This window comes from Carettochelys insculpta, chromosome 2 (genome assembly GCF_033958435.1).
Source record: "Carettochelys insculpta isolate YL-2023 chromosome 2, ASM3395843v1, whole genome shotgun sequence".
Taxonomy (NCBI): domain Eukaryota; kingdom Metazoa; phylum Chordata; order Testudines; family Carettochelyidae; genus Carettochelys; species Carettochelys insculpta.
The window spans coordinates 67,487,729-67,499,297 of NC_134138.1; the positions used below are offsets into that span (position 1 = coordinate 67,487,729).

Consider the following 11,569-nt stretch of genomic DNA (forward strand, 5'->3'; position numbering starts at 1 on the left):
GGGCTCCTTTTCGAAAGGACGCCACCTTCTTCAAAGTCCCCTTATTCCCATGAGCTCATGGGAATAAGGGGACTTCGAAGTAGGCGGGGCCCTTTCGAAAAGGAGCCCCGTCTGGACGCGCCGCGCGGCGGCAAGGGCGTCAATTTCGAAGTGCCGCTGCCGCCCGCATGCTAATGAAGCGCTGAATATGCATTTCAGCGCTTCATTAGTAAATTTCGAAATGGCCATTTGCATGGCCGTTTCGAAGTTTGGGGCACGTGTAGACACGGCCCATGTGTGATATCATTCTGCTGAGGCTAAGAGAGGTGGAAAGGGAACAGTTGCTGCATAAATCTGGATAGAGATCATGACCTTTTTCTCCTACGCTGTATGCTGCAGTGATGTCAGATCACTTAATACTAGGCTGGCATGGGAAAGTGTCCTGCTCAGTTGACAGAGTAAAGCAGCCCTTCCCAGAAAACTTCTGCAGAGGATTGCGGAGTACCTCCAGGAGAGCTTCCTGGAGATATCCTTGGACAATTCTTGGTCTATCCCCAGGCATAATTACAAATGTGCACTCACCACAGGTGTCCTCCCTGCCCTTATGTCCCAGCAACAATGGGTCCTGGGAGGGGATTGATTAGAGCTAGGAAAAGGATCCGGCTTCCAGAAAGAATGCATACTCTGCTTGGCTGCTGCACATTCTCTTCCTCAACAGTGTCACAAACTCATAGAATCATAGGATTGGAAGAGACCTCTGGTGGTCATCGAATCCAACTCCCTGCTGAAAGCAGGACTAGTCCCAACAACCTCTACCCAGTCAGGGCTGTATGAAGCTAGGACTTAAAAGACTTTTAGGAAAGGCGATTCTATAATCTCCCTAAGTGATCCATTCCAGAGCTTCACCACTCTCCTAGGCTGTGTTTACACTTGCACTCCTCTTTTGAAAGAGGCATGCAAATGAAAGAAATTGAAAATGCAAATGAGGTGCAGATTTGCATATCTGCCCCCTCATTTACATATTCTGATTTCAAAGGAGCTTCTTTTGAAAGTAGAAAACCAATGTAGACGCTGCTCTTTTGAAAGTAAACCCTATCTTCTTTTTTATGGGAAGGATTCTTTCAAAGATGAGGTTTACTTTTGAAAGAGCAGCGTCTACTCTGGTTTTCTTCTTTCGAAATTTGAATATGCAAAATTAGGTGCCAGATATGCAAATCTGCAACTTATTTGCATTTTCGAGCTCCCTCATTTGCATACCTCTTTCAAAAGAGGAATGCAAGTGCAGACACACCCTAGTGAAATAAAAAGCAGTCAAGTAGCACTTTAAAGACTAGCAAAATAGTTTATTAGGTGAGCTTCCGTGGGACAGACCCACTTTTGTTTTGATAGTGTATAGACTAGCACGGCTTCCTCTCTGTTCCTAGTGAAATAGTTTTTCCTAATATCTAATCTGGGCTTCCCTACCACAACTTGAGAACATTGCTTCTCATTCTGTCACTGAGAACAGCTTCTCCTCATTCTCTTTTTAAACCCATTTCACATAGTTGAAGGTAGCTATCAGATCGCACCTCACTCTTCTCTCATGTAGACCAAATAAGTCGTGTGCTCCAGCTCCCTAGTAAGTTTTGTCACCGTTGGCTGGACTCCCCCCAGTGCATCCACATCCTTTCCATAATGGGGGACCCAGAATTGGACACAATACTCCACATGTGGCCTCACCAGTGCTGAATAAAGGGGAACAATCACTTTTCTAGATTGGCTGGCAATGCACCCTAGTATGTTGATAACCTTCTTGGCTACAAGGACACACCGCTGACTAATATCCAGCTTCTCATTCACAGTAATCCCCAGGTCCTGTTCTGCAGAACTGCTGCTTAGTCATTTAGTTCCCACCCTGCAGCAGTGCTTGAGATTCCTCCATTCTAAGTGTAGGACTCTGCACTTGTCCTTGTTGAATCTCATCACATATTTTTGGCCCAACCCTCCAATTTGTCTAGGGTTCCCTGGACCCTATCCCTCCCCTCTGACATGTCAAACTCTCCCCCTAGTGTAGTGTCACCTGCAAATTTGCTAAGGGTACCACCACCCCTCAATCAGGTCATTAATAAAGATGTTGAACTAAACCAATCCCAGAACAGACCCTTGGGGGAATCTGATTGATATCAGCCAACCAGACACTACCCATTTAGTCTGATGACCTAGCCAGCCTTCAATCCCCCTTACAGTCCATTTATCCAATCCATACTTCTTTAACTTGCTGGCAAGGATAATATGGGACACCATATCAAAAGCTTTGCTAAAGTCAAGGTATATTATGTCCACTGCCTTCCCCATGTCCACTGAGCCAGTCACTTCATCATAGAAGGCAGTCAGATTGGTCAGGCATGACTTGCCCTTGGTGAATTCATATTGACTATTCCTGATACTTCCCTCTCCTCCAAGTGCTATATAACGGATTCCTTGAGGGTCCCCTCTGTGATTTCTCTAGGATCTGAGGTGAGTTTCAGCTTTTATACTTCCTGTCCCACCCACTGGCTTCTGGACAGGTGATGGGTAGGTGTGGGGCTCTGTCCACGAGGCTCGGGGAAGGGTTCAGTGAGGGGCCACTCCACCTCACCACAGCCAGCTAATGTGCTAACAGGGGAATCTGTTTTTCTGTCGCTGGCAGTACTGCTGGTATACTGTTTCCAACTTCTACCTCCTGCTCTTGAAAGTGCAACTGATACTAAGTCCTATAATTTATCCCATCCACAGTGTATTTACACATCATTTATTATTTGAGTTTGACACACCATTAACTTTAAGATTATGTAAAATCTTGTGAAGGTGACAAACTGAAAATGTCAAGATAATTGTTGTCGGGAAAGTATGTTCAGCAGGCTTATCCTGAACAGGAACTCCACACAATAGAAGCGGTATATACACTTAGTAAGCAACGTTTAGTATTGTCTTGTGGTCTTTTCCTTTACATTGTTTTTTCACACAGGTATACAAATAACTATATTTAATAGTTTCATAGACATCTAATCGGAGAAATTAGCATAATACACTTTTCATATTAAAAATATAGGCCAGGAAAGTTCAGAAATATTTTAAAATATCCTATTCATTGTTTTTAAAATATTTCTATAAGTTTCACTTGTAGGCTGAAGCATTTTCAGCTCCAAAAAGTTTTTAATTTGTAAACATTAAGAACAACAGAGTATTTGAGTTTAAAATGAAAATGTCCATGCTATTAAGGTGCTACTGCAAGACAAATAACAATTAATGGAACCATCATACACTTATTTATAACTATATATTTGTGTATGTGCTTCTCATAACTATAAGTGTTATGAAATAGTATATTAAGCACTAAATCTTTTAAAATTGATGTATAATTTGAACATTTCGGTAATATAGCTAAAATTAATTCACTAGTTGGTAAGTATTAAAGTTCTTTAGAAAGCAACATTCATAGGTGAAAGATGTACAAGATAAAAACTTACCATGCCTACTTCTTTACTTACTCCTTCTCCATATCTGATATTTGACACAGCCATCTAAAAAAGAAATTCAAAATAGTTGTATTAGAAAAATAACTCCATGGAACTCAATCCAATTGCTTCATTTGTGAATGTACCTTTTAAATAACTGAAATGTCTTATTAACATGCCACACTTAAAGTTATACAACATACTAAATCTTCTCTCTAAGTGGAAATATACTTATTTATTAAAACTACCTCAAAAGCGTAGTCTGTTCTCCTCAAAGCAGCCGGTTCAGGAGCTGGAATGGAAGTTAAATAATAGAGTCAGCAGGAAATTTGAAATGTAAAAAATATCTTACAATTTCAACTAATTCATCTAAGCGATACCCTGGCTTTAAATTGTGATAAAAAAAATAATAGTGAACCTACAAGTGCTTTGGGTTGCACTGGAGTGCTGACCCACAAGAAAGACATAAACATTAGGATCCCTTTTGGTGTGCTATATTCAAATTCAGGCCTGCAACACTCAGTTCATGCCTTACTGCCCCTCACCATGCTGGTCACATTTAATCTTTCATAGTTTTGGAGTCTGCTGTAATTTTAGGACTTAATTCATCAGTCTGAAGGCAAACATATACCTCCTAAACCCATTTCCTTTTTATGGTAAAATAGAAGTTTTGCTACGTTATTTTTTGGTAGAAATTAATTTTCAAAAAGGTCTTTTTTGTAGCATAAAAATCATATTGATTCTGTGAACCACTGCCATGAAACAGACATTATTTCAGATAGAACTTGCTATTAAGTCATCCCCCGACTTTTCAGAGATCTATAGAACTGTTAGTAGCCTTGCTACTTTTTGTTATCAATTTTTCCTGTATAAAAGCAGGATTCGTGCATTATGTAGACTTCACCTTCACCAAGGCCTGTAGTGAATTATTTTAATAGGGCACCAAGCAGGTAGTCACATGACTTCAGATCTATTCCCCGCTCCGCCACTGTCTTGTGTGATGTTGGACAAATACATTTACCCTCTTGGTGTCTTGGTTTCCCCAGCTGCAAAACAGTGATTGCAATACCTCTCCATCTGTGTGTAGTGATGAGATTTGCAACTGAAGCGAATTGTATATGCATTGAACATAATCAGATTCCAACATTTTCAGTTAGTGTATGACCCATGTGCAATTCCATGGCACAAGGATCTGCTCGTCTGAATCTGATTGAAGGATCAACATGGCCTAACACTGGAGATGAAAAGCTAACAACTTGTAAGTTCAAATGCTCGTAAGTGACTAATGATTTTCAATAGCTCAGTTTCTGAGCACACAGTTTTGAGTTACCCTGACCCTTGAGTTGCCCAAACACTACACTGAGACATTCAAAATTAACAATCACTTATGAAAACGAAGGGTATAGTTTTAATTTCTATTTGTAAGACAAGTAGGGCAAACATATCATAGAATCATAGAACACTAGGACCGGAAGGGGCCTCGAGAGGCCATCAGGTCCAGTCCCCTGCCCTGACGGCAGGACCGACCACTATCTACACCATCCCTGATAGACATCTATCTAATCTGTTCTTAAATATCTCCAGCGAGGGAGATTCCACAACCTCCCTCAGCAACTTATTCCAGTACTTGACCACCCTGACAGTTAGGAACTTTTTCCCAAATACAGCACAGGGAGATATGGGGGGAGGGGCAGCTGCTCCCAGCTCCCTCAAGTCCCGGGGAGCTGGGAAGGAGGCGGCAGCTGCTGGTGCTCCCCAGGACCTCTGGGAAAGTGGCAGCTGCTGGCCTTCCCTCAGAGCCCCAGGGAAGCTGCAGCTGCCAGTGCTCCCTGGAGCCCCACGGAAGCAGCAGCTGCTGGCGATTCCCTGGCGTCCTGGGGAAGCTGCAGCTGCCTGCATTCCCCAAGCCCTGGGGAGGCAGCGGCTGCCCATTTGCCCCCACTTCTCTGAGGCTCAGGGAAGTGACTTCCGCCAGCAGCTGTGCCTGCTCAGCTGCTGGCAGGAAAGGTGTTGGGAGTTGAGGAGGATCCCCAAAATACGGGACAATTAGTCCTTTCTAAAAAATAAGTCAGGACACCTTTTTGGTGCCCCAAATATGGGATCGTCCTGCCCAATATGGGACAGATGGTCACGTCAAAAACAAGTTTATCTGAGACTCTTGGCATATTTCCGGCATTTTAAAAAGAAACAAGATATATTCAAAGGTCAGGAAAGGTCACTTCATAGATTGAAAATGGTTGAAGTAGATTACACAATATATGTTTTTCACTTTTAAATTCAATCTGTAATAATAATGTTTATTATGTTTCTTTGCGTATGACGGGGCAGGGAAAAATATCCAATTTTATATTAAAATTACGGCTGTCAACCACAGTTAATGTATGCAGTTAACATAAACCAAATTAACTAGATTTAAAAAATCTTAATTAATTGCAGTTGAAATTGCACTGTTTAAAATAATAGAATATCAATTTAAATTTATTAAAAAGATTTTGTATGTTTCCCAACATTTCCAAATATACTGATTTCAGTTACACAGAATACGAGTGTTTTGCAATTCACCTCAGACAAGTCCACTCAGTCCTACTTCTTTTTAAGCCAGTCACTACGGCAAAACAACTTTATTTACATTCACAGGAGATAAGGCTTCCCATTTTATTTACAGTGGCACCCAAAAGTGAGAATTTGTACTGCTGTACCCAACATTGCAAGCTACTTAAATTCCAGATATGTTAAATCTTAGGCCCCTTAATGCTTTGACTTACAGGCTCTAAAGTTTTATATTGTTTTGTTTTTGAAAAGAGTTATTTTAAAAAAAAATTCGACTTTTATAAATTGTACTTTTGTACTAACGTTTTTGATGTCATATTTGTATGAGGTGAACTGAAAAATACTGTTTCCTTGGTTTATCTTTTTTACTGTGTAAATATTTGTAATGAAACATAGCATAACGTAAGCACGGTACATTTTGTATTCTGTGTGACAACGGAAATCAAATATATTTGAAAATGTAGAAAACATTGAAAATATAATACATTTAAAATGGTATTCACTATTGTTTAATTAATTGCAACTATTTTAATCCCATAATTGTTATTTTATAAAATTATTTGGCAGCCCAAATTAAAATGATTTTCCTTCTCTTTGGTATCAATTGTATATATTTTCTAAGCCTACAACATTTATTATCACTTTGTTCTTCCTTTGTTGTAACTTCTATTCAATGCAAACCTTAGTTTCAAAAAGTGAAAAAGCAGTGCCATTTGGGACACATACATTAAGAATAATCTTACCATGAGAGTAAGTGTGGGAATGAGCTGGACACTGGCATCTAATTAAAAGAAAAAGAAATGTTTGTTTAAAAACGCAATAGAAAAACAAAGAGTAACAAGTCTACATCTAAAAACAAGCATCATGTCTTATAAGAGCAGCAATTTATCTTGCCACCATAGCTCACAAGACTTGTCACACGTAGGGACTGCCATCTACTGTTCCACATAGGTAATAGTTTCTTTATTATTGAAATGCTGAATTGTGAGGTTCTAATGCAAAGGTCTTTAAACTATGGGTCAGGAACCTGACATGGGTCACGGCGGGTACTCCCTCTAATTTTTCCCTCCATGTGTTGAATAAATTTTGTTATCTGCACCAAGGCATATGCAGATCTGCACCACCAGAAGAAACACACACTGCTGGCTGTGGGCACTGTGCTAATCAGCTGGGCAGCAACTGAATCTCTCCTGGGTGGTTGCCCAAGCACTCATCTTACAGGGAACACTGGTCACAACCCATTGTTATGGGGTTTCCACAGCTAGTTTAGACTTGCTGGGGCCTACGGCTGAAACCAAAGTCTGAGGGTTTCTGCCCTCGGCAGCCGGACTCAGGTTACTAGCTCCTTACTTGCATCTGATGCAGTGAGTCTTTGCCCAGTAAAGCTTATGCTCCAAAATATCTGCTAGTCTATAAGGTGCCACAGGACATCTTGTCGCAGCTCCTTACTTGGGCTTCAGCTCTGCCCTGCACCCGCCTCCCCAACTGGTGGGGAACAGGCTTTAATCACCCCTCCTGACATCGTGTAGTAACGTTTATTGCCAGAAGTGGGTCATGGTGCAGTGAAGCTTGAGCACCTCTAATCTAAAAGAAGTTTTATGTTAAATTTAAGTGAAGGTTAAATTAGGTCCTCAAACCATCTATTGTTTAAAATGCAGTAAGAGGCTAGATTCCTATGGAAACACCAGAGAACATCTCTAATGAAGAAATAACACTTCCCTACTTTGCAGGGGTGCTCTGAAGATGAATTAACGTAGTCTAGGTATTCAGCATGCAAAGTAATGGAGACTGCCTAAGAGGCTAAGTAGGAAGATTACTAGAGCTGGAAGGATCCTAGTAGTAGAATCTGGCTCTACTGGAGGTTGAGGGAGAAGTGATGGTATTGGCATGAAAGATTTGTTGAACAAAAAGCGTATTGCACTGTGCAGGTGAAGTCCTAAGGATATGGGTGTGCAGCAAGCCCGGCACTTCTGCCTCCTGCTAAGCTGCTGTGCATCAGCCACAAGGCACAGTTAGGTCCAAGTGCTGCAAAAGAAGGGCTGTGTCTACACTGCAGAAATAACGTCAAAATTGTAAGCAACTTCGAAGTTGAGCATCTACACACACCCTACTTCAAAGTAGAGCACTACTCCACTCCCGGGAATGGAGTAAGGACTTCGAAGTTGGGCTCCCTACTTCAAAGTTAACTTCAAAGTAGGGGAAAATGTGTGTAGACTCTCTGCTGGCTACTTTGATGTAGTGTCTAACGTCCAAGTTAATTTCAAAGTTAGTTCCTAGTGTAGACATACCCAAGGTGAGGAAGTTATTGCTGTTAATTCTGGGGACAAATTGAGTATCCCCTATCTGAAGATATAAAAGGATAAAAGTGATACCTTTTCAAAGTTCCAAATGCTCTAAAATTAATTAATTAATTACACAATACACTGCTGTCCCCTCAGCATTAAAATGATCATTCCAACAAGGGCCAAATGCCAGCATCAATTAGAGACAGTACTTTTTATGACGCAGACAGCTGGCAAATATATGGGTTCAGCTATCACTTATTTTCTCAGCTGCTACTGTATTTAGAAAAGAAAAAAAAATGCACAGAATGTCCAATATTGAGTTCCTTGCCCTTCTCCAGATCAAATTCACAGTCCTGAGAAAAAACAACCAGTGATACACAGAGGTTGAATATTAAATCTAAACTGAACAAGCTGGCTATTAATTAGCCAGGTTGGGCAGGATGGTGTCCTCAGACTCTGTTTACCAGAAACTGGGGAAAGGTGACAAGAGATGGATCCCTTAATGATTGCCTGTTCCTTTTATTCCCTCTGAGGCCTCTGGCACTGGCCAGTGTCAGAAGACAGGATACCGAGCTAGGCAGACCTTTAGTCTGCCCCATTATGTCCATTCTTCTGTACTTAGTTCCAAATCCACACTTAGCTTTAACAGACTACTGAGTGCAGGTCAAAATGGACAGAAGTATGATTAGATCTGATATACCTGGTTCTTTTCTATTGGTGGTTTGTATATATGAATGCTCATGTGATAAAAATGATGGTCCCCTTACACTTTGCTACTAGACACATGGGTTATGGCTACATTACAGCAGCCCTTCCAAAGAAGTTCTTTTGGAAGATCTCTTCCGAAAAAACTTCTTTCGAAAGAGCATGACCATACACGAAAAAGTGGATTGAAAAATAGATCCCCTCTTTTGATAGAGAACAGCCACGCTCTGGCTGCCCTTTCGAAAGAACGGGCCAGGAAATGCTGTGGATCAAAAAATCCAGTGCCATGGAGGACCGCTGTTTTGAAAAAAGGGCCACCGGGGCATCTACACACGATTTTTGTTGTGAAAGAATCTTTTTTTCCAAAAGAAAGAATCCGAAAGAAAGAAAGAAAGAAAGAAATCTGAAAGGATCTGAAAAAGGTGCTCTTTCTCTCTCATTCAGCAGCGGAAAAGGGCCACCAAACAAAGTGCCGTGTTCTTGCAATGCAATATCGAAAGAACGCATCATACGTGTAGACACTCCGCGAGATTTTTCGAAAGAGCCCCTGCTTTTAAAAAAAAGACTCGCTAGTGTAAACGTAGCCACACAGTGCACACACAGGCTAACGTCAGCTGCCAGGCTGGCACACAAGGTTACGAGGTGGCTGTGGGCTGTGGTGCTGGTTGGAATTAAACAGGAAAACGAATCCCGTCCACAAGCGCAACAGGACAACTGGGAACAGAGGCTTTCCCCTTGCACTGCACTACACCTATGAAATCCGCGGCAACAAGGCTCCCCGGCTGCTGCTGAAGAGCTCGCAGCGTTGACTGCACAGCCAGACGCGCGGCTCCTCCCTCCCCCAAGGCCGACAGCTCCGGGGGGCTGGTGCACAGAGGCGAACACTCACGCTGCGCGCTGGAGCTGGCTCAGCAAGCGAGCGACCCTCTCGCGGCCTCCGGCCATCGCGGCGGCTGCGGGGGGCTTTAGAGCAACCGCAGCGCCTCCTGGGAAAGCGAGTCGCAGCACACAGCCTCGCAGGAGGCGGATGGCCGGGACTGCCAGTTATTTGCAAAACTCTCCCCCTTCCCGGGCTGGAGCTCGCTGCCACGCTTCAAAGTGCGCTGCAGGGTCACAGCTCCCGGCCTAGGTGGATCGCTTTGGAGCCCGCCTGTGGCTACGTGGTCCATTTTAGCGAAGGCAGAGAACTTAATCACCGTCTGTCCCAGGGATTTGTGTACGCCAGGCTTTGCAAGTCTTTCGTCTTTGCGAGCCCTGAGCTATTCTAAATGCGGACTCCTTTGGAAACCTTTGGTCTGCAGCTCTCCCGCCAGAGGTCACTGGCTAGTTCACCCACCAGCAAAAGAGGGTATCTGTGTAATTTAAACCAGTTCACAGCGTTATAGGACTGTCCCTGTATCACTTTCAGTGGTAGGCAGATCAGTGTTTGCCTCATTGTTACAAAAGAATGTGTGTGTGTGTGTGGGGGGGGTCCCTGAAGCTGCCCAAAATGTGTTCATTTATAGTAATCTATAGTTGAGTAATCCCCACAACCAAAACCATTTTCCTGCACACACCTGTCTCACTTCATGTTACCAAGTTTTTTCCTGTTCCCAAATTGTATTTATTCCTCGTTTATACAAAACCAGTTACCAAAAAGGGACCCCATCCTGTAGTACCTTCATAACTTATCTCCATTTGTTAGGTAATGAGCTTTCTTAGGAAAGACCCACTTGTCCAGAATTGGACAAAGTGGGTCTTTCCCACAAATGCTCGTAAATAAAATTGTTGGACTTTAAGGAGCTACAGGAGTTCTTGCTTTGTTTTGCGAAGATACATACTAACATGTTTTCCCCTCTGAAAACATTAATTCTGTTGACTTAAATTTAATACATACACATGTATATGCAGGCTTGAGGCCTTAGACTGCTTGAGAGAGAGGGCAGGTTTTAAAAAAATTGGTACCTCCTCCTTCCATAAAAGATCAGTCAGAGTTACAACGTAAAAGCCAAAGAAAGGAGAAATATCAGTCCCTCAATTTGGGAGACTAACCTGATGGTGAGTGACAATTAGTTCAAAATGTGAAGTAATAGTTTTTAAACCACGGTTGGTATTTAAATGGGGGTTAGTAGGTCTAAAGTGAAGTGTTATCTCTGCACAATGTGAGATGTGCTTTACAAATAAAGGCTCACAAAAATGAAATAAATATTAAAATCAGAAGCACATATCAAATTTCTCCAGGTTATAGGCGCTACAATTATTATTTTAAAAAGATGTGCTGTATATTTCACAATCCAACTAGTACACAGCATTATCAAAAGCAAAGGGTGGGGTGTCAAACTGACACTTAAAAAAGTGGCACAGGGAGAGGGCAAACGGAGATGTTACATTAGATCTGACTATAGTTTGGATAATCCCTCAATTCCATTACAGGAGCAAAGCATCCCAAAATGCATGTTTGCATTGTTGGTTACAGAAATATAACTTATTTATTTATTTAAAAACTGTCATCTGTTAAAGACGTAGCAGAAAAAAGACAGCATGAAAATTCATGGAGATTTACTTTTTATAATAGCATTTGCTCATAAAGGTGTG

The 11,569-nt window shown here is 41.9% G+C and overlaps 1 protein-coding gene across 1 annotated transcript in view; it reads right to left on the minus strand.

Moving 5' to 3' along the window:
* ADHFE1 (alcohol dehydrogenase iron containing 1) overlaps positions 1-9,943 on the minus strand; it is a 45,702-nt gene extending 35,759 nt beyond the window's left edge. Inside the window, exons 1-4 of the mRNA XM_074987124.1 lie at positions 9,885-9,943; positions 6,749-6,786; positions 3,704-3,747; positions 3,468-3,521 (exon numbers count right to left, since the gene is read on the minus strand). Coding sequence (XP_074843225.1) covers positions 3,468-3,521; positions 3,704-3,747; positions 6,749-6,786; positions 9,885-9,940 — 192 coding nt within the window. The 5' untranslated portion in view covers positions 9,941-9,943. The remainder of the gene's footprint in view (positions 1-3,467; positions 3,522-3,703; positions 3,748-6,748; positions 6,787-9,884) is intronic.
* Between the last annotated feature and the right edge of the window lie 1,626 nt (positions 9,944-11,569).